The sequence below is a fragment of the Erigeron canadensis genome, chromosome 2 (assembly GCF_010389155.1).
Source record: "Erigeron canadensis isolate Cc75 chromosome 2, C_canadensis_v1, whole genome shotgun sequence".
NCBI lineage: Eukaryota > Viridiplantae > Streptophyta > Magnoliopsida > Asterales > Asteraceae > Erigeron > Erigeron canadensis.
Genome location: NC_057762.1, coordinates 38,519,591 through 38,544,210, shown reverse-complemented (window position 1 = coordinate 38,544,210; position 24,620 = coordinate 38,519,591). Strand labels below are relative to the sequence as shown.

The window sequence follows — 24,620 nt, the reverse complement described above, 5'->3', positions numbered from 1 at the left end:
TGAATGATAAATTGGTTTGACAAAAGCTAATTTAGTTGTTTGTAAAAAGAATGAATATAATATTGTTGTGGGTAAAAAGTTTTTATAGGTATAATAAATGAAAAACTAACATGATATGCTGATTAAGATATTCGTTAGATGGACATCCTAAACTATTGCGGACATTCTTAGTCACCAAATGTCAACAGGATGCAATCAAAATATTAGAGAGAATGAAAAGAAATTAAACAACATTACAAGACACCAAATAACTACCATTTCATACCATATGGATTAAATGTAGCCAAAAAACTCGAAGTCAAATACTGACTTCTTTGCACGGCTTTTAAACCACAAACAATTTTTAGCTTTAATATCATCAATCGACTTCTGCAAAGAGCAATTCACGCTGTTGAACACAAGATCATTGCGAGCACGCCATATACACCATACAACTGCCAACATAATTCTGTAATAGGCTTTTTTAAAAGAAGCAGACCCGCCAATTAATGTATCTATGCGTGTGAGCGTATCCAATAAACCTTTAATGCTAAAAGCAAAAATTGGGGAAATCTTACACTATTGGGATATAACCTTCCATATTGGCTACGCAAAACCACAATCAAGGAAAATATACTCCACTGATGATTTAAAACTACAACGTGTTGAATTTAAGTTTAAATGTGAGCAATTTATTTTTCCGAATGAACAGAACGATTTTCGACAATAATGCTTCTGTTGTCATTAGAAAGGATTGATAATAAATGATAACAAACTAAAAGAAAATATGACGGCTACACGTAAAACCGTGACCTCTTGAAATACTCCAGTAATAATACAATTATATAGTTTGCCGCCTATGAGCCTACTGGATAATAAAATATCAGTATTATCTTTCAAAACAGATTGCTGTTAATGGAATTTACCCGTGACTTCATATGAAGCTACACCATCATGCAAATGGTGCAATTAATAAACTCAAATACCCAAACTACCCACCAATTATATCTATATAACACCATCACGTCCTCATCACATTAATCCACAAATCCATATCATTCTTTTTTTCACAATGGCTACTTTGCTTATCGCAATCCTAGTGATCATAATCACAGCTTTCATAATCGCTAATTTCTGGCGTCCCAAAAACCTTCCACCAACAATATTCCCAATCATTCCAATCATCGGTCACCTTTATCTCCTTAAATCACCCCTCACAGAAACCTTAGCCAACTTATCAGCTAGATTTGGTCCGATCCTTTTCCTTAAATTCGGGGTTCGCAATGTCCTCATAGTAGCCGACCCTGTAATTACCGAAGAATGCTTCACCAAGACCAACGACGTCATTTTCGCTAACCGCCCAAAGCTACTATTTGCCAGAATTGTCGCACATAACTTCACCAACACGGCTTGGTTGAATTATGGCCCAGTCTGGCAAAACCTTCGAAAGATCGAGGCAACCGAGTTCTTCTCGGCTGATCGCATAAGTCAGTTTTATGACATACGTGCGAATGAAGGAAAAGTCATGGTACAAGGTCTTTTGCCCGTGTCTGCTACTTCGAAGGTGGCCAACTTAAAAGCGGTATTCGGTGACTATTGTGTGAATAACGTGATTATGGCGGTAGCAGGAAAAAGGTATAGCGCCGATGATTTAGCGCTAGGGAGACAGCTTCAAGATATCGTTAGGGACACGTTCGCGTTGGGAAATCCGTCCAACTTAGGAGATTATTTGCCGTGGTTGAAATATTTTGGATATAATAAAGATACCGAGAAGGCCATGTGGGCAATTGTCCAGAGAAGAGATTCCTGGTTTGCTAATTTGCTTGAAGAGTTTAGAGAAGGGAAAGGGGTTTTGATTGACAAGAACATTACCATGGTTGGTGTGTTTTTAAAGCTACAAGCAGCGGATCCCGAACAATATCCGGATGAATTTATTACCCCCGTTATGCTGGTACGTACGTTATAATTAATTAAGATAACTTCATTATTTATATATGTGTGTGTACGATAATATACGCATGCATGTAGCAGAGATCAGTAATTAAAAAACACAAACATCATTTGATCGAGCTATATCTTTTACGAACAGGACAAATTATGTGGGGTACAAATTAAAACAAACCCGACTTGACCTGTAAACAAACCCAAACTATATATCAAGATTAATCAACCCGGCCAATTAACAATGTTATAATTTATGATCGTGGATTGTGAATATGTTTTACGAAACTGATTCGATTAATCTTTTTGATATACAGAATATCTTATGTGATGCTATTGCGAAATGTTCTTCCACTCTGGAATGGGCCCTTGCGTTACTGCTTAACAACCCACGTGTTCTCAAGAAAGCACAAGAAGAAATCGACAGTATTGTGGGCACTGACCGTCTTGTTGAAGAATCTGACTTAAATAACCTACCATACTTGAATTGTGTCGTGAAGGAGACGATGCGATTGTACCCTGTAGTCCCAGTACTAGTACCTCACGAGAGCTCAGAGGATTGTGTAGTCAGTGGCTATGACATCCCAAAAGGAACTATGCTCATAGTCAACCAATGGGGAATCCATCGTGACGCTCTCTTGTGGAATGACCCGGAGAAATTTTTCCCCGAAAGGTTTGAATTGGAAATAACACCTAAGCTTAAGTTTTTGCCATTTGGGTTCGGATTAAGGATGTGTCCAGCAGATGATTTGGCTAACCCTTTGGTTGGGTTGGCGTTAGCTCTGGTTATACAATGTTTTAACTGGGAAAGGCTTAGTGACGAGTTGGTTGATATGACTGAAGGAGGTGGGCTCGTTTTGGTTAAAGCTCAGGCTTTGATAGCCAAGTGTACACCACGTCCAATAACCGAGAGCTTAACATCTCAGGCTTCGATACCCAAGAGTACACCACCACGTCCGATCACGGAGTGCTAAACATCTCAGAGTTGATCAAGTCCGTGAAAATCTTCACGATCGAGTTCAACAGTTATGGCTTTATTTATTTAAAACCAGACCGCATATTTGGTTTTGCATTTTTCATTAAATCAAAAATAAGTGAAGTACTACCTTCATGTTGTTTTTATCCTTTTTTTTTTTTTTACATTTGTGAATGTTGACTTTTTATATGAAAAACTCCACTTGTACTGGTTTGTTTGCTGAATTCTCAAAAAGGGTGTTGATTGTGAATCTGTTATATTGATTCCTTAATTAGTTGTCCCTAGGATTGGAAACTTAATTAGGAATTTTCTCAAGTTGAAACTCTCTCAAATTTTCCCAAATATATCGTTAATGAAAGTAAAATAGAGTGGATCGGAATCATTCTAGAAAACTTGGAATTAATTAAGTTTCTTATTTCTTTATTTTAACGTAATGACCAATTCAAGAGTAACAACTTACAAGTCATAACTACTACAGAATAAGAATAATATACGATGTTTTTAGTGAAAGTGATTTTAGGTATTAATATTCATACAACACCACCTTTTACAAATTTAGTTTCACCAACTCTTAGATTTTTAATATATTTTCATTAATATAATTTTCTATCACATAATTATCAAATGATTATGATTAAGATTAAAAAAATTAAAAGTCTTATTAAATGATTTAAATAAATTGAGATAGAAAGAATATAATGATGCACAAAACAAAAAACATGATTTTCTCGATTTTGTCAGATCAATGTGTTGTTAAATACTTAAATAATGATAATTAGTTATACACTATGTTAGTTTTATGAACTTTTAATGCATCAAAATGTAGTGTTTAAGTGTTCTCTATATATGTGTGTGTGTAGGTTGGATATTGTAAAACAAGTATTAAAGTAAAACAAATAGGACAAGATCTTGATTCTTAGATCATGGTTAAATTGATGCACGAAGATTCACGAAGCAATTGATGCACGATGATTTTCATGATGTACAGTGAAGAAAAACTTATTGTTTTATTTGTTTTCCTTTAATACTTGTTTTATTTTATCTAAAACCCATATATATATATATATATAGGGAAAAGTTAAATAATGATAATTAGTTATACACTATGTTAGATTTATAGACTTTTAATACATCAAAATGTAGTATTTGAGTGTTCTCACCGTGTTCTTATTTTAAGGCGGTTCTTATTTGGTTGTCCCTATATATAAATGTTGATTTATCTCTCTCTTGGACTATTTAGAAAAACGTGGCCAAAGACCATCGGGGATGGCAATTTGTGTAAGACCTTCGTTGGAGCGTCTCGTGGAATCGAGATTATGGATTTTATCTTTTGGTTGTTTAACTACATGTTTGTAGGCTGTAGCAGAATTCCAATTGCTTGAAACATAAGCGTATCTGTTCGTATGTTTCTTGAACGATGCATTTGCTTTTTTGTTGAAATCTTTTGGATTTTAATGTTTTAAGCATAATTATCAGCTAATATATACAATCGAGAGTTAAAATCTGAAATTTGTATAAAAAGAGTGACTTTAATGACGGTTCCATTAGTCTTATTTTTCCGGAAGGAGAAGACCAAAATGGATTTAGTGACTATTATAGCAATTAGCAAATAAGCCTCAATTTGGATTTTGTTTGAAAAGGAGAAGGTGAAAAGTATGTGTGTGGTTAGAAGAGAAGCATTTGCCACCTCATCTACGAGAAGGATAAATACTACTCGTACTAGATTTTGGTTGGGGGAGGGACCTTAATTCAAGCATTACACTTAATTTGAACTTTTCTTGCTTTAGTACGTACCAGCACGAAGCACGTTAGCAAATTCACGACTTGAGATTAAATCATAAAACTAGAATAACGACCCTGAGCTTATTTCAAAAAAATTAGAACATGCCGTATTTGAAGTTTGAGGCTTTTTAACCGTGTCAGCGAAAATTTTAGCATTACAAATAATGTTGGGCCCTTATTTTTGTACTAAGTGTTCAGGGAAATAAATTATGCTCAGTTGCTCACGGGCATCTTGAATTAGATATTGGACACACGGCTTTAGTTTTTACATAGCTATTAAGCCATGAATGATGAATCCAAAGCATCCAAACCAAAGCAAAGCATCTCTTATCCGGTCAGTCATATACTTCAAATTATTTATCATATGTAATGTAAGATGTTTTTAGTGAAAGTGATTTTAGGTATTAATTTTCACAAAATAACACCACCGCATCACTGTTGGCACCGACCCGGCCCTAAAATTTGGGCAAATCATATACAAAGGTTTACTCGGTGTCTTTTAATAGTTGGGCTGATTAAGTTTCATTCAATGTTAACTGGGCCAGCTTCCCATATCTCTATTAAGCTCATGGCCTTCTTGGATCAACCGCACATGTTATTCTTTATGGTCTTTTTTAAAAATAACTAAATAAATAAATAAAATGTAAGGCCTCTCAAGAATTTGATTATATATATATATATATTTAACAGCAAGTGTTAATGTTAATGGTTTAAACCCAGCAATAACATCCAAGATGGATCGTATATTTTAAGTTGAAACCCGCTCTCTCTTACACAACAGGAGTGATAACACATAGACTCACACGTTTCGTCAATTCCTCCAATGAAGGCCCCAACTGGCCACTTATATAGTTAGCATACAATTAGTACAAAATAATTTTATTAATGCAAATAAAATGTAGCGTGATAGCCAATGGGACTGGTGACCCATTGGTTAGGTTTTTGACATTTGGAGGATCTACCTAGGTTCGAGTCTCACTTTTCACATTTGTGAGGGTGGATTAATAGGGTTTTTCGAGAATCCTAGTTCCAGACATACGTATACCTATACTTGTTTTTTTTAAAAAAGTTGAATTGGTAATTGATGTGTATTTTCTAGTCTTAAAATTATAAACACGAAATACCTAGCTACTGACTACTACACACTTGCGGGCAGTGAACCCGTTCGTATGCAATATAGTGACTTGGTAAGTACGAGGTCGAACACAAGGACTTATTAAGCAATTATTACAATAAAGTGGTTCAGATTAAAAGGGGGTTTTGTGGCCGAATTGCCACTTTGCAAGAGTTAGTACGAAAATTCAGTAATCCCGTAGGATTAATCGCAAGAGAATATTTGTTGTTGAATTTCGAACAATAATTTAAAATGACACCTACTTGGATCAGCTCACATGCCAATCATCGGGTCTAAACATTACTTGCATTTGTTGAACGACTCAAAAGATAGACAAGACGAACTTCCGTTATACTTGACACTTTAATTACTCCAAATATAGTTATCGCTTCCGCGTTTAATTCCTATCCAAAACAATTAAGCATTAAGATTTTGAGTTGATTTTCACGATTCAACCTATAAAGCTTTCTTTCGAACTGCTTATTCACCTAATCAGATTCCTCTATCATAAGTGTTTACACATTCAAAGTGAGTTTAATTGTTTAAAATCTTTATCGTTGGTTTCTTCCAAACTCCAACGACTTTAGGCTAATTATAGACCGATCAACCTTTTCATAAACCAATTGACAATGACATAGATTTCTTCCGAACTTCTAATTACAATTATCAATCAATAAATATAAAAGATAAAAACTATATTTAAACTCAAATAAATATGGATCTTCGATTAAACGTAAAAACATTGTTCAATGTTTGCAAGTAACATTCACAATGACCCTATGACATGTTCACTACCCAAGCGGGTGCAAATAAGATTTAGCCACTCATAGTAACCAAGAAAACACAAATAATATTAAAAGAAATCATATTGTACCGATAATCTTGATGAATTCGACAAGCAATAATGAATCCTTGAATAAAAATTGATATTCTTGAACAAATAGATGATAGAAATCGACCTACAAGAGCTATCCAATTTGTTCCTTGCGTTTTTAGGGTTTTGAAGTGCTAAAAAGTGAAAAATTCCCGTCCATAAACAATTAAAGATGATATAGATATAAAAGCAGCGACTAACGGCTGTTAGGGAGGTGTAACGATCGTTACACGGGTCATCTAGCAAATCTGTGCACTTTTGGTCCTTTTTTTCTAACGCCCGTTAGAATTTTGTTGCACCATCAGTCCTTCAGTGACTAACAGCCGTTAGTTTGACCCCTAACGACAGTTAGCGAGACCTTGTAGTTACACCTTCCTTTTAACGGCAGTTATGATTTGGCTAACGGGAGTTAAGTGCTGAAATGGTTATGCTTGGTTCTTTTAACGGGAGTTAACCATTCTAACGGGAGTTACACTTCTTCCATCATGATTTCTTCACTTTAACATCTTTTTTTTCACACCTCTTTCACCCGTAACTTCCACAAACATCATTTCATCCTTTCTAAAGTCGTTTTTAGCCATTTTCATCCGTTTTTCATGTCATGTACCTGAAACCACTCACGCATACCATAGAGCATCGAAAGTACATACAAATAACTAACAAACGTGCATAAAACGACCTAAAAACCATGTGGGAAATATGTATATATTTAGTCACATCAGTAATAAACCATAAAGTTTAGGGGCTAAATTGGATATTTAATAATAATGAGGGTAACTTTGAAAGAAAAGTAAGTGAATCACCTCCTCTCCAAAAAGATGGCCAGCCCTCTAAATCTGAAAATCCTACATTAAAATTAAAGCTTTCTTCTTTATTTTTATTTTCAAAAGTCATTTGCTGGTGTTTGAGGTTGCAATGTTTTATGAAGATGGTAATCCTGTCAAGTCAACAGGTGTGGGGCGAAGTGTAGTCCTAGACATGCATGGTGCATACTTAATTTGTACAAAAATAAGATAGGTGGTTAAGGTTTTGCCTAAGATGGTGAAAAAACTTGTTTAATTAATGTTGATGCCTTTGTCCGGGACTAAGCTCGAGTCCCTTGTTCTGCTAACCGGTAGACAATGTTTAATATTTAATGTTTCTTTGACAAAGGATTACGAGGAGCAATTGAGGACATTGTAGTCTGTGGAGGTCCTTTCTTTGGGGACATCTAATGGCGACTTGTATCCTTACCTATTAAGTCAGGGGGTTTAGGGTTGTATTTGGTAGTTGAGGTTTCAACTTATGCTTTTGTGGTTTCAAGAGCCCAATCTTGGGGGCTATAAGACCACATCTTACGAGATAGTGGCACTTGTGGTATGGATTATGATTATGATTTTGGCTTGTCTTCGTGATACAATTCCAAGCTTTGACTTCGGCGGTTTTACTAAAAAGGACACCGCCCCACCTAAAGCCCAACATGCATTGGCGAGTGCTCTTTTTACTAAAATTGTCAAAGATATGGAGGTTCACTTTGACATGACCACTAGACAAAAAGTCATCTTTAAATGTTTATAGGCACCTCATGCACAAGACTTTCTTCTTACTATCCTTATAGATGGGTTAGGGCAACATATGTCACCGGTGGAGTATCGCACTATTCTCAAATACCGCCTAATGATTCCTCTATTTCCTGTTAATGAGATATGCCCTGTTTGTCGCAAGGTGTGTTTAGATTCTTTTGGGGAGCATGCAGTTCATTGTAAAGAGCTCACGGGGTTCAAATACCGACACGATTTGGTTAGAGATGTTCTTTATGACATTTTTAGGTGTGCTGGGATTTCTGCTAAGAAGGAAGCGCCGGTAAATTTTTTGACTGCCCCATTGGAAGGAAGATCAACACTTAGATCGGCCGACATTCTCGTCTTTGGATGGATGGGGGGTAAACATGCTTGTGTGGATCATACTGGGGTCTCTCCTCTTGTGGGCTTGGGATGCGGTACCTTCACGGCAGGCCAAACTGCTTTAAAGGCTGCTTCATGCAAAGTGGCCAAACATGAGAAAGCGTACCTGGACAACCAACACAAGTTTATACCATTTGCTTTTGATACCTTCGGTTTTCTCTCCCCTGAGGCCGTTGAGTTACTTGACATGGTTCAACGGTTTATGCACAATAACATTGCGATGTGAAGGTCTACGAAAGTAGTTTTTAAATGCTTAGGGTTTGCGATACAAAAAGGGTTAGCGACGCAGCTTGTTGCCCATTTTCCTTCTATTTCTATGTAAACTACTTTTTATTATTAATAATAAAAAAATATAGAACAGAATAAAAATATTTAGAATCTTTAATTTAATCCATTTATTATTTTGTTTGTGTAGAACTGAAGACAAGGATCGGTGCAGTTCAATGAAGGTGTTCCGGTGTTAGATTTGCTTCCTAGGAGACATGCTTGTTGGGCTTATTTTTTATTTATTTAAGAAGATAGGTACTCGTGCAATGCGGCGGCGGCGGAAACGAGTGGTAGTAACGATGTGGTTATTAATCTAAAAGTAATTGATGTAAATGGTAGAGTAGTTATTTTATGATTAAAGGATATATCTTTTGTAAATAGTTTTATTAAAAGTATTATAGGGATATTAGGTGGAATTATTTAAATTAATGAATATAAGAGATAGATAGTTTGGATAACTATGGTTAGAAAATAATTTAGGGAGCTCTGACCAAAATCGAACATTCAAAAAAAAGTATTATAGAGATATTAGGTAAAATTATTTAAATTAATGAATATAAGAGAGAGATAGTTTGAATAAATATGGTTGAAAAATATTTTAGGGATATTTTGGGTAGATTTAGTGTAACTTGAGATTATATTGAAAATCAATGATATTTTTGGTATTTTAAATGTAGAACGTTAAAAAGAGGGATGGGTTGTTTGTTTTAAAATAGAGTATAGATATAGATAAACTTAAAAATTAAGAACTTAATAAATTCAGTCAAACTTTATGTTTTTTTTGTTAATAAAGTAAACTAACCGTCAATTATCTATTTTTTACTTAATATATACAATAGACATTATTTATACATCCAACCACTTAATACATTCAGCACTTAATAATGACTTAAAAAAAACGTGCCAAGTCAATAATACGGTTTCGGGAGGAAGCAACGCATCGCATAGAGAGTGGTCTTCAAGGAGGTAATAAAACATGAAAAATGATTAATGTGACTAAGTTACATGCCTAAAGATAAGCTTAAAAAAGAGTTCACGCCATGTGACAAGATCAAAGATAGAGATGATGAAAGAGAATGAGTGAAAAACATGTATCATATGATGTATGGAGTAGGTCTATTTTTAGGCATATATATCATTATCCGTTTTGGGAAAAGATTAGTGTTCCTAAGTAAATAGCCTAAAAATCCTCATAATCACTAAATAATGCCACATGAAAAAATCAAAGGGGGTGGGGGGTGGGTAAAGAAAAATAATAAATGAATTACACATGTTAAATGTCTATAGTATTAAGAGGATTTTTAGGTTATTTTTTTATGAGGGTTGATAATTTTTCATTAGTTATATTATTCTAACTTTTGATAATTAATGAAAGTACACTTACATTAAAGCTAGAAAACAAAAGTGAATGCAAATTGGTGGTCAGTTATCTGCCAGTAGTGATGGTGAAGGAAAAAGCTTGTAATTATCTTTTGCTTGTTGCTAGCCATATGATGTTTTGCCTTGGGTTCATTTGTGGCAAATTTAATAGAGGTTTTAGCATATGGTGTTTACATAATTTTTTGTATGGATAAATATATAAATTAAGGCGATGGTGCATTTAGGAATTCAACTCAAATCATTTGTAGAAGTGGGAAGTCTGGTGACACCAAACTTTGCCATGTGCTTTGGCCACTTTTTTGATTCTCTAACCCTTTTTACCAAAGTTCACGCAAAAGACAAAAATTAAATGAAGTTCGGTCACTACACCACCGGATTTCACCTTTTTCTAAGCCATTTTTACATGCAGACCATATAGAGTTGAGTTATAGTAAGAACTAAAAAATTGTCGAGAACTACGAGAACTAATAACATCCATTGGATCAAGTAGATCAATGACTAAAAGATTTAATGGCATTTCTATAACATATTAATAACAAACTACCCTCTCCCTTTTAACTCTCTACCTTTAAAATACTCAAAATACCTTTAATTTTCAACATATTCTTAAATCTCACACTAAATCAACCCAATATATGGGAAAAGTGAGTGTGGGATTGTCACGCACCTAACTTATATAGGTGAAAAACCTCTCACATAATATATTTTAATATTTTTTGTATAATTAATAAATGATGGCCCCCATGAATTTTATGGATAAAAAAAATAAGATGTGAGGGGCTTTTCACCTAACTTGGGTGTGAGACAACCCTACCTTCACTTTTCCCATATATATATATATATATAGAGAGAGAGAAGTTAAGGTGGTGCTGTTAGTCACCTAAGTTAGGTGAAATCCCTCTCACATGCTAGTTTTTTAATCCATAAAAAGCATGGGGACCCATTATTTATTCATTATATATTTATGGATTAAAAAGTTAGTATGTGAGGGGGATTTCACCCAACTTAGGTATGTGACAGCACCACCTTCACTTTTCCCATATATATATAGAGAGATTAGGTAATATAAAACAAGTATTAAAGTAAAACAAATAAGACAAGATTTTGACCCTTAGATCATGATTAAATTGATGCACGAAGATTCACGAAGCAATTGATGCACGATGATTTTCATAATGCATGGTGATCTTCAGTGTGGTGGTGAAGTGACCGGACCTCATAGCACGTGGCAAAGTTTGGTATCTTAGACACTGGACTTCCTACTTTTGCAAATGATTTGAGTTAGAATTCCTAGATACAGCATTGCATGCCTTGATTTATTTTCCTATCGGTAAAAAAATTCGATGTTTATAGTCTCAAATCAACTACTTTATGGTAGTAGTCTAGTAGAGTAGTAGATATCTACACCAAATAACATTAGCACTTGTGATTATTACTCTATTTGTTATTATTATCGTTCCGTCTAACCCATGGGTACGTATAACTTAGTTTATATATACTCGTATAGTATATTTTAATTATACTAATATACTCGTTTACTATAATTTAATAGTCTTCCGCGTCATCGTTTATGATGTAGTATACATCAATTGCATCTAACACGCATTTTAATTTTTATTCGACTCGTAGAGAAAATTTAAGTTTTTCATATCTATCAACACATCTCGTTCATTTCTTGTCACTGTCAAATTGTAGTTTCAATTTGTTAATGGAAAAAAGATCCATAAATGGTGTAATTTCAATCTGTTAATGGCAAAAAGATCTGTAAATGGTGTATTTTCAATCTGTTAATGGCAAAAGATCTGTAAATGGTGATGTAATTTTTTTTTTTGAAAGAAATAACTTATGTTCATGTCATCATATAAATTGTTTGAGCCAAAAATACAAGCAGAATTTATATATTGTAAAATTATATATATTTATGCCTACCACAACTGAGAGAAAAAAAATGAATTTATAACCTGATTCCCTGTTAGTGTTTTGGAGATCGTGTGATTCTTTAAGCTAATAATTATTGCTTATATTGATAATACAAGAGGTGTGGGTTGTAAATTTTGCAAGTGTGTGATACTCTTCTGTTTTCTTCATACCTCCCCCAATATAGTAAATTGTGGTCTTTGATCTCTTTACGATGCTTTTTTTCATGTTGCTACAGGACCAACATCATTTGCCCCTGGCATTGAGCAAGCAATGACTATAGTGGAACAAAGCGTGAGACAGTATCATGTATTATTAATTAGCAATGTTGATATGGTGCCGTTATAGCTTATAGTTGATTCTCACACACTAAATACTGGTAAGGAGCGGTTTAGGTAGAGGAGGTATTTACGTATTGCTTTGTCTTCAATGGCAGAAAGGCTAGCTGTTTTTAAGTGACATGGGAACTGTCCACATTTTCAACTTGAAGTTTGATTCAGGGCCATCCAAGAGCCGTTTCACACCTAACGTTCATGAAAGGTACTCTAGATCTTTCGTTCTTTACTTTTTCTTGCTAACTTAGTTGCACGATAAAAAATTTAGATTGGCAAATAGTTAGTTATAACATGAAGTGTTGTTTGGCCTTTGGGGTGAGTGGTTGAATGTGTTTGTGCTGCTTATTTGACTCTCATCAACGTATTCGCACTAAATCGGCACATATTTACAAGTTGCCTATCAAAGAGAACCCATAACCTATTGATTGAAGGGTCACCATAAATACAACCGGTGAGATAGGGTAAAGGTTGCAAAATGTGTATGTTACGGCTGGGTAATGAGACAATCGGTTCTGGTCAAAATTTTAACTTTTTTTCCATTATTGTTAAGGCCGAGTAGGGTTGTGACCATGCTAACCAGCAAGGGACTAACGACTATGATTAGGGAGTAACATTGTTATATGTGTGTGAAACCTTCTACATGGTAGTCCATGTTTAGGCATCTTGACCAGCTATTTTCTAAAGGGTTTAGTATCTGTGAATGTAAATAACTATACACGAATATCTATAGTGTGAAAAAACTAAAGTTGTGTTTATTCTATGAAATAACTTTCAAATATATTGTAGTATTCGGGTCGTGACAACCATATAAGCTGTCACTTGTAAGTTTTTGATTGGTTGGATACATACAATAGATGAGATTTCAAAGTTATTTCATACAATGAACACAACTTTAGTTTTTTCACACTATAGACATTCGTTCATAGTTAATTAAATTCATAAATACTCCCTTTTCTAAAATAGCGAGGAGGTTATTGATGGAAATACGAACTGGAAAAGTGATGAATGTTGTCTATTTAATATGGATGACAACTTAGTAATATCAGTTGCCCTCTGTCCAGAGTGTGTAGTTGCGTGTGTAGTTGCCTAAATGTATGTTAACAATTAAATTTCTACTTCTAATACATGTGTGTTGGTGAACAACTTGAAGACCCGCTTGCTAACGCAGATTCCACTAGCCATGCTATATTGTTTGTTCAATTTGTAAAGATTAATGACTATGGAGGTACACTTATATTGGTAATCATGGTTTCTTGCTTTTTATTTATTTATTATTAATATGCTTTAGCTTTTGAATGTCTCATATGGCAAAACCATTGTGATGTGTTATCTTGGTCACTAAAGAATCACACTTTTTATTTTTGCTGCAAAACTATTTTATGGTTGATGCATCAAGAATGAATAAGGTTGGAGGGTATAGAATATATAGACCTGAAGCTTTTAAGGTCAACTATTATGGTGGCAGCACACAAATGATAATCTTGTCACTTGTGCATCTAGATTTTGATTGTTTTTCAACTTTTATGTTTGGGTTTTAATGTTTTGGGTGACGCCTTATTAGTAAGAGTTTGAATATTTGTACTTTCGTTAATTCATTCTATCTTTATAGATAATGTTGAACATGTTTCGTGTATTTATTGTTTCTAACCCGGTCAACGATCGGATATTGATCTAGTTATCTATATACGCCATCCTTCAGACTTAAATCTTTAACATTTTCATTTATTTCTAAACTATAAAAATCCAAAGAACTTGATATCTTTGGATGATCTTATCCGGGTATGCCTCCAGATATCCATTCATTACCCTAAATGCATATATCAAGTCAGTATCAATCTTTATAATGTGGGGATAGTGGACTTAAATGGAAAGTTTGTATAAAAATGACGTTGATATGTCACGTTGAGCTATTTAAATAATTAGAAAAACGTGGCTTCCTTCGAAATGGTTACAAAAATAATAATTCGCCCACTTATAAAGATTTATAGATATCTTTATATATATATAAATATAAATTTATAATTTATATATAAAAAAGACAACTGACTAAATAACTTATTAACCAATCACAAACTCAATTTGATAAAATTAGAATTTGATGATGTCATCATTAAAATTTTAACATTAATTTAAATAATATAATAAAATTAACTAATAAACTTAAATATCTATTATAGGTCGAATGGTCGATCATATATATGTTATGGATAAACACAATTAACTTTTAACATAAATTTAATTCTTTAATTAATATAATAAAGTAGAAAATCCAATACACTTAACCCATTCTTCTTCTTTTTTTTCTTTAAAAAAAGAAAAATAGTTTCCAAGTTAATTATTATTCATATTATTATTCATCTTTGGTATTAAATATTATATAAAATTTATAATAAACACATATAACATTGTCCAATTCTAATTAAATCATTTCCATTAATTTTTTTTAAATGATAGTAACTAAATTTTTAACCATAATAAACTAACATCTAATAGTGATAACTACGTAATCTCGTGTATTGGACACGAACTTAAATTTTATCCGTAACTAAAATCAAGTTATATTTATGATACAGATTATTCTTATATGAACTTAAACCTATAAATAAAATCACAACAAACAAAATTTTTGAAAACCTCACGAACTAACTGCTACTTTTATTGCAACACTCAGCAACATCCAACACCTCCAATCCTTCTGGTTTGCACTAAAGTGGCCTACTGTGCGCATGCTAAGACTTTATATATACTAAAAGACAACTGAGTAAATAACTTATTAACCAATCACAAAGCTCAATTTGATAAAAGTAAGATTTGATGATGTCATCATTAAAATTTTAACATTAATTTAAATAATATAATAAAATTAATTATAAACATAAATATCTGATATAGGTCGAATGGTCGATCATATATATGTTATAGATAAACACAATTAACTTTTAACATAACTTTAAGTCTTTAATTAATATAATAAAGTAGAAAATCCAATACACTTAACAAACTACCATTCTTCTTTTTTCCTTTTTTAAAAAAAAATTAGTTTCAGTTAATTATTATTCATCTATGGTATTAAATATTATATAAAATTTATAATAAACACATATAACATATTAAAATTAATCTAATTAAATCATTTCCGTTAATTTTTTATTAAATGATAGTAACTAAATTTTGAACCATAATAAACTAACATCTAATAGTGATAACTACGTAATCTCGTGTATTGGACACGGGCCTAAATTCTATTAGTAATTAAAATCAAATTATATTTAGGATACAGATTATTCTTAGATGAACTGAAACCTATAAATAAAATCACAACAAACAAAATTTTTGAAAACCCCACGAACTAACTACTAGTTTTATTGCAACACTCAGCAACATCCAACACCTCCAGTCCTTCTGGTTTGCACTAAAGTGGCCTACTGTGCGCGTGCTAAGACTAGGCGAAGAATTCACCCCTTCTGATCCATTCATTTCTGCAAGCAGGGAGGATCCAGAACGGGAAGTAGACGCTATAAAAGGAGATAGGATGTTATAGAGAAGTTGTTCCTAACAATAACGAAAATAAAAATATGTTTTTATAAGACATCAATGAGTATTCGGTCAATTATGTAATCAAAGTTAGGATAATGTTTCTCTAGAAAAATTTGTATAAAAGAAACTCTGCTACATCATCCAACCTTTATATGATCCAACCTTTATATGATTTATCATTCTATATTTAAATATGTCAATTCCTTTTTAAGTATATTTTTACATGTAACGTATAAGTGTTTCTTTTGTTTCTGGTACTAATTCTTATGTTAATAATGTTGTAAAACCCGTGTATATGACACGGGTCTAAAATCTTTCGTTTTAAATCATAATAGTAGTTCGTTTGATAATCATACGTGATAGATTAATTAATTAATATTATATAGGTTTTAGGTAAAATAAAACAAATATTAAAGTAAAACAAAATAAAACAATAGGATTCTCTTCGCTAAAAATCACCGTGCATCAATTGCTTTGTGAATCTTCTTGCATCAATTTAATCATGATCTAAGGGTCGATCTTGTCCTATTTGTTTTACTTTAATACTTTTTTTACAATACCCAACCCCATATTATATATTAGGATTGTACATTGTTAAATCATGTCTTTAAACAACTTGGTTTTAGATTAAGTGGCTGTCTGTGGCCCTCTTTGAAGATTTTAGGAAATGGATGTTGTCTTGGAGACCAGAGACTGGATTTCAATTTCTCATGGTTTCAGACATTTACCCCTTCGGATGCGTGCGGCTGTGTTATCGCACTCTTGGTCTCTAGGGTTGCCTTCAGGTTTCAACCTCTAGCATACTTCCCGCTTGGTTGTCATGATGGAGCTCGAAACTAACACGTCGTTCAAAAAAAATCATGTTTTTATCCCGCCTCATTGGTCAATAGTTATGGAATTGTATGTGTTGACTCTGTATATTAAATAAAACAAAATTGTAATTACATCATCATTTTATCAAAATTCTTATATGGCACCCTAAAATCTTTTATAAAAGTATTTTCTTCTCAACTAAATAAATTATGACATCATTATAACATTAAACGACATTACTTATTTTATTATAATTTTTTAAATCTTACCATATTAGATAATAAATAAAGGGTAAATGGGTGAGAACCCTCTTGCTCCATGTACCACTTTTAGTACTCAGTGCTCACACATGGGATCACAAGATATAGTTTATCAACTTGCATAAGACAAGTTTTGAACATGTGACCTCTATCATTCATCTATGAGTCCATGTGGTTACATGATGGCGGTTCCACTTGGGTTTTACCTCATTGGTATCACCATCATATGAATAAATATCTTTATGAATATTTGTAAATTATATATTTTATATTAACATGACAAAATTGATTTAATTAATTCATATTTCATGGTTTCGTTAATATATTATGATTTTGGTTTTTTTTTCCTTTATCTTCATTATTATGTATATTTCATAGAGAAGAAATAAATTGAAATCAACCCTTAAAAAAAAAGACAAAGTAGACTAAATATCAGTCACTCATTTTTTCCTTTCTCTTCAAATCTCAATCACTCATTTTTTCTTCTCTTTTTAACATAAATCATTTTATTCATCTAGTTCATTCAAAATCTTTTATCTCAAAAACCGTACATCGATAAATTATAAAACTTATATGGATATATATCCTTAAAATTCCATGCTGATGGTCCACGATTGCACAACTTATGTTTTAATTAACTTAGACAAGAAAGTAAGTAAGCAAGTAAATAACAAGAACAAAGTTAAGTTCAATTGTAATACATCAATGCAAGGATAATCATATGTATCATTGATTAAACGATGAATACATGGTTGATCTTACACACTTGACTTACAAGAATACAAAAGAACAATGATAATTGCTAAGTCTAGACACACTAAAAACTTAAACAATTACAAGTGATATACACTTTCAAGGTGACTAACACCCTTGATACAATGTGGTTGTGTTGCTTTATATAGGAGAAGACTTGGGGCAACACAGCCTGCTTTGATTGTGACTTGATGGTGGTTGTCGACATCCAATTGGCTCATGGTACTTGAATCATGTGCCCTTGTCTTCTATACCAAATCGGGTAAGAGAGAGAGAACCCTTGCTTTGGTCCCAACATGTATCTTTGCCATTCAAGGCATATTGCAGTTGGTTAACCACCATGTGACCTTTTTGTCTTCATTTGATTTGAATTCTTCCCGCCATGACCACCATGTTGGAGTATTCAACTTGCTGAAGACGTCTCTTCATCTGCTGATGACTTGCTAAAGACTTGCTGACAACATGTGTCAGCAAGCAAGTCTTCTTCAGCGAATCCCAGACTTAACAATCTCCCCCTATTTGCTGAGGAGACTTGTGTTAGAGCACATAAAGTGCACAATTTGTTGTCCGATGCAATAATTCTAAAAGGCTGAGAAATTCGTACAATTATGCTTATGAAGTTTAAGTTCGTAAGAACTATTAACTTTGTACATATATGCCTTACGAAGATTAAGTTCGTAAGAACTATTAAGTTAGTAAGGCCCAGCCCGTTTGTACAAATTTGACAGCCCAGTCTGTTTGTACAGCCTATAAATATAAGTCTTAGGTCACGAATTTAGGTTGATGATTTAGTTGCAACAAAGAGTCATTCACTAGGTTCTGGAGGTAGAGATCTATACCTCGAGATACCGCACAAACTATCACGATTCGTCTCAATGATTGTAATCCGTAATCATTGTAGATGTTTTTCATACGGATTCATCTTGTAATCATATGATTAATGATAGTATTTTCGTGTTTATCTCCTGTTCTTATTATCTTCGTGTGTGTTTATCATGATAATCATTAATTAACCCTAAAGACGATCATAGACGGATTCCGCACATCTATGATTGTTAGATCTCGTGTTAATCGATCCGGGAACGTGCTGAAACACGTTTTCACAAGTGGTATCAGAGCCAATCGATATCTTATCGAAGGTTCGAGATCGTTTGTTTGATTATTTTCTCTCAAAATAACCTCCCGATACCCTAACTGTCGCTAAATTCGTTTTCTCGAACGAATTTAGCAAACGAACTTAATCTCATCTTCGTTTCAATCTCTTCAAACGTATTTAGCTTTATTTTCGTTAAGTTCCTTCAAACGAATTTAAAGTTATCTTCGTTCATTCTCACCTTACGAATTTAGCTTTATCTTCGTTTCTTTCCTCAAACGAAGTTAATCCTATCTTCGTTTCTTTCCTTCAAACGAACTTAATTTTATCCTCGTTAAGTTGAAGCAAACGAATTTAAACAATGGCTTCCTCGTCAACCAACACTGCTGTTGCACAATACCTAAATTCTCTTGTCTATCATGATCATCTCGTTGGACGTACTAATTCTCCACCGAAGTTAGTTTCATTGGCTGACTTCTTGGCGTGGAGAGGCCGATTTGAAGATTATATTCAACGAGAAGATTTGAACATGTGGATTATGATCACTGAAGGATATGAATGGCCAACTCTTACTGTAAACGGTGTTACAACTAATTACAAGGTAGGAGAGTTAAAAGGCGAAGAAAAATCTTTGTATGTTGTTGAAGTTAAGGCTCTTTCTACTCTTCGGATGTGCATTCCTCAAGAATTAGTGCACCTGTTTCCTAAACAGGAGTACAAGACTTCAAAGCAATTGTTCGATGCTATTGAAGCTCACTGTGAAGGTCATCCATTATTGAAGCAAAATAGAATTAAGATGCTTAAGAAACAATTTGATTGCTTTAATGCTACCAAGAACGAACTAGTTGAGGATCTTATCTTGAGATTTCAACATCTTCTTGCTGAGTTAGCCTATTTTGATCTTAAGTATACTCCTACTGAGATAGTGGATAAATTCTTGGATGGTTTGCCGAAAGCTTATAAAGAGTTTCGTCATGGATTGCAAGAAAGAGCTGATTATGCATCTCTTCGTATTGATGGTGTTATATCCACATTAAGAAACAGAGAAATGAAGGATAAGGCGAAGGATCTCCAAGACAACTTCACACAAGATCCATCTCTCTATCATGCCACTATGAAAAATCCTACAGCTGATGTTAATGCATTCTTTTCTGGGGTTGGTACTTCTGGCACGAAAGAAAGTTCTAATTGTGTTATGGATGGAGATGATTCTGCTGGTTTCATGGCTTCTGATGCTGGTTACAAGGCTCGAAAGACTAATGAGAATGCAAAGCCAGGAAATATGACGTTTGGTAACATTTCATCTACTTCTGCTGGTTACAAGTCTATGCCCATGGATATGAAATCTGCTGAGGGAAGGATGAATGTATTTGCCGCAATGTGTGCTGCACATGAAGCTTTTGTTGCAGGAAGGATCACAGATCCAACACTCATTGATGAAGATTATGACAAAATAGATCCCGATGATGTTGAAGAAATGGATCTGAAATGGAATTTGGCGATGATCACCAGGAGCGTGCAACGGTTTATGCAACAAACAGGTAGACAGCTTATTGGAGGTACTCAGGGCTTTGACAAGTCAAAGGTTAAGTGCTATAATTGCGATGGCTTTGGACATTTTGCCAAAGAATGTCAACGACCAAAGAGAGATGTCAATTTTACCCCTACCCGTCAAGATAGAGGTGGTAATCGTCCTTTTAATCCGAATGCAAGTAGAGCTCTCTTGTTGACTGATGATACTACTGGAAATGGCAATGACAAGGCTATCGTAGCTGCTCAACCTGATGGTTCTTATGTCTGGAATCTTCCACAGGATGAGACCAATAACGCTTATTTGGCCGAAATAGTTGATGATATGGCTTAGATAGTAGATTCCGTTGAGGATTTCTTGGACACCACAGTTTACCACAATGATGAGCATTTGTATGACAATGTTCAAAGCTCGAACTTAGAATCTTCTGCTCAGGTATATGACATTGATTCTGAGTCTGATGAAGAGGTTGAGGTTGATGACACGAAAGATTCTGGAGAGATGCACGCTGCTGAGAACAAAGACGATTCTGCTACTGAAAAAGTTGAAAAGACAATTGAAGAGCAGATGAAGGAATATGAAATTCCAGCAGGCATGAGTGTGGATGACTTTGTCGCTTACATGGCCGACTGCAAAGAAGCAGATCAACATGTATCCTACTCTCTACATACTATTGTTCATGTTTGCAAAATTGTTAATCGAATGTTTGATGAAATTGAACAAAAGAATGAACTAATTAAGCATTTAGAATCAGTTGTTAATGCTGCTCATGAAGAAAGAGATAAGTTGATTAAAAAAGATTTAACTGTCACTGATAGAGAAAAACTTTTGAAGGATAGGATTAAATCTTTAGAGTATGACATTAGTGCTATGAAAGACAAAGTTAAACATGCTGTGGCTGTAGAAAGAGTAGGTGGTGAAGCTTATGCATTGTTAGCTAAAAAGTGTGCTACAATTGAGAAAGAACTGGCTGATGCTAGAATAGAAATAGTGGAATTACAAGCTAAGGTTGATTCTGCTAGACATGATGAGCTTTTAATGCATATGAAAAAGTTTGAGGATTCTCCATCTAAGAGTTTTGACACTGCTAAGGTTTCTTACAATAGCATGCCTCCTCCTTTCAACAATAACTATATTCCTGTAGAACCCAATATTCCTGAAGTCCTACTTCAACCTAGTGTTGATGTTGGTAAATCGAAAGACTCGACTCCTAAGCCTAATTTGACTGAGGAGACGGCTGAGTCTAAAGGAGTTTCTTCTCAACCTACCAAGGAAGAGAAATTGAAAGGTGTCGTCCTAGATTCGTCCACTTCTTATGGTCAGAAAGACAGTATTACTCACTTTACACTTCGTAAGAGTAGTAGGGTCTACACTGAGTTAGAATTTCCGTTATCATCTATTGACCCTAAGAGGATTGATAAAGTCTGGGATGTTGATATTAAGGATATGAAGCGATTAAGGCAATTGCGTCAAACTCCTTTACCTAAGCAGTCTAGGGATAGCCAATCTGAAGATGAATTAGTTGTTAATGTCGAAGCAACTAAGGTTTTGAAGCATATCTTAATGCCTGCACGAAAGAAGTCCCCAAGTACGTCTAGGATATCACCGATCCAACGAGACCATGAGGACTCTAGAAAATCAAGTAAGTCAGTGGACTCTAGTGAATCTGTAAGTACCAATAATAAGGTAGATACAAAGAAAAAGACTAAGGTCCTCTCTTGCTTTGCTTGTCATGAAAAAGGTCATGTTTACAGTGTATGTCCTAATCGACCTCGGAGATCGGGTTCTCCTTCAAAGGTTTCCACCTCGGAAGGAAAAAGGGGGTTGGGTAATAATAAACAGGTTTATGAGACTAAAGTTCAATCTTCTACAAAACCGTTTACTATACCTCATCGACGTGAAGCTCCACCAAAAGGTTCTTCCCCTAAGGAACAAAGATTCACTACCCCCAGTGGGAGTTCGAGTCGGTCTCAAACACCTCCAAGTCGTAATTCATTTTATGACCGAATTCACTCAAGTGTTAGACCTTCTTTTGGCCCTCATTCCCCAAGACCTTCTCCGATGAAAGGTCAGAAGTCTTCTCCAGTGAGAAGACAAGTTGAGAATCAAGTCACACCCACGGCTTCTAGCAATGGATATTGGACTGAACTGATTCTCAAGGATGAGAAGGGACGACCCAAACCTATTTCACAAGTGGTATCAGAGCTTTGGAGGATGATATTTCCTCAAACGAGATCTGAAAATTAGGTTTTTGATGAAAAATTTCTACCAGATCTGCTAAAGTCGTTTTGAATCTTGCGAAAAGAAGATAGGAAACGAATTTAACTTTAAATTCGTTCTAAGTTCATCTCACGAAGATAGGAAACGAATTTAACTTACGAAGTTAGTTGTGCTTACGAACTTAACCCAAAATAGCCAAACACACCTCACGAACTTAACCTTTTTCACCTCACGAACTTACACTTACGAACTTAGCATTTAGTTGCAAAGTAACTTTGTTCTTACGAAGTTAGATTGCACTTACGAAGTTAGTTGTTCTCACGAACTTAAACTTCGTTTCATGCAGACTTAGTTCTTACGAAGATAACATCTAAGTTCGTGCTGATGTCATCAAGAAGTTAGTTTAACTGAGAGTTGATGTCATCACGAAGATAGTCGTTCTAGCTGAGACAAGTTCGTATATGGTTCTTATTAGACGACGAAGATGTTCTCAAGCTACTTTAGAGGTTCAGTGTGTTTCAACATCAGAAGATCAATTACATGGAAGCACACAACAGGGTAGTTATAAAAAAAAAAAAAAGTAAAAAGGCGGGAAATCTCGAGTAAAATTTAATTTCTTCTATGGTCTTAGAAGTGGATTTTTACGCGAGATTCAAAATTTGGTAATGGTCGAAAAATTTTGGTCCGTTTTCGCGCATTTTTGGCACGGTTTCGGCACAAAATTTCGACAATCATCAAATTTTTCCTACCATCTTAGATTCAATAATTTACGTGAATACCAATGTTTCACGTAAAGGTGTTTTTCCCAGAAAATTTGGAGGGAAAATGGTGTACCCTGTTACCGGCGAAGAGTTTGTAGTTGTTATATGCTCTAGGCCATTTGGAACCTCATATAGGATAGGAGATACCTAAGACAGGCTGAAGTTCAAGATTTTTGCAGAGAAATGGGGGGGAGGGGGATAAAACTTTCAGTCCTTGGTATTTCTAAGCAAAAATATGAACTACTCGACATTCATTGAAGATCAAAGGTTATTTTGTTCATTCATTCAGTTTAACGGTTGATGGTGATTAAAGTATTATAATGTTCGAGTTTGAAGATCATCATGTTATTATTGGAGTATTATTAGAAGTTGATCTTTTTGATATAGCGGTTTGAACTATTGAAATGTTGGTGCAATGAAGCTGGTTACTTGTTGTTGAGTATTTGAAGATTGAATCTTATCTATATTCCAAGACATAGAGATGATATCAGGTGACTGAGAGGAGCAGTCACGAAGATAAAGATCTTTATGTATGGCAGCGTATACAACTGAAGAGGATATCTGATTAGAAAGGCTTCGGGTGATTGGTAGAGTTGTGAAGATACAAGACAGAGTCAGACACTGCTAGTTAAGACAGGATTCATGATACTACAGTTTGTGATTCAAGCTACAGAGTTTCTTATTTTTGTGAGTGCTGATTGATTTGATGTTGATTGTTGGAAATTCAACTCCGCCATTACATGCCAATTAAGCAAGATGAGCAGAGTCTCCGGCAATAAATCCTAGGGTGGAAGATTGCTGATGTTTAATTTGGAGGTGCTACTACTGAGGGGGAGAACTACAGCGAGAAGTGTTGGGTTGGTTAGTTTTCATGAAGATATAGAGATTTTGCAGGTTGAAGATCAAATTGCAGTTTCAGAAGATCGAGTCTCAACATTGAAGATCCGATATCTCAAGTTAAGGGGGAGGCTATTCATTTAGACTTTCTATAATTAATATCGGTTTGTGAAGAATTGATTGCACCGGCCAAGGGGGAGTTTGTTAGAGCACATAAAGTTCACAATTTGTTGTCCGATGCAATAATTCTAAAAGGCTGAGAAATTCGTACAATTATGCTTACGAAGTTTAAGTTCGTAAGAACTAT

At 34.3% G+C, this 24,620-nt stretch overlaps 1 protein-coding gene across 1 annotated transcript; it reads left to right on the top strand.

Moving 5' to 3' along the window:
- Window positions 1-1,045: 1,045 nt before the first annotated feature.
- Window positions 1,046-2,971, top strand: LOC122589939 (cytochrome P450 81Q32-like). The gene is made up of 2 exons (XM_043762271.1): window positions 1,046-1,930; window positions 2,238-2,971. Exons 1-2 carry the CDS (start codon window positions 1,052-1,054, stop codon window positions 2,892-2,894), a joined length of 1,536 nt encoding a protein of 511 aa, XP_043618206.1. The 5' UTR covers window positions 1,046-1,051; the 3' UTR covers window positions 2,895-2,971.
- Window positions 2,972-24,620: the final 21,649 nt, after the last annotated feature.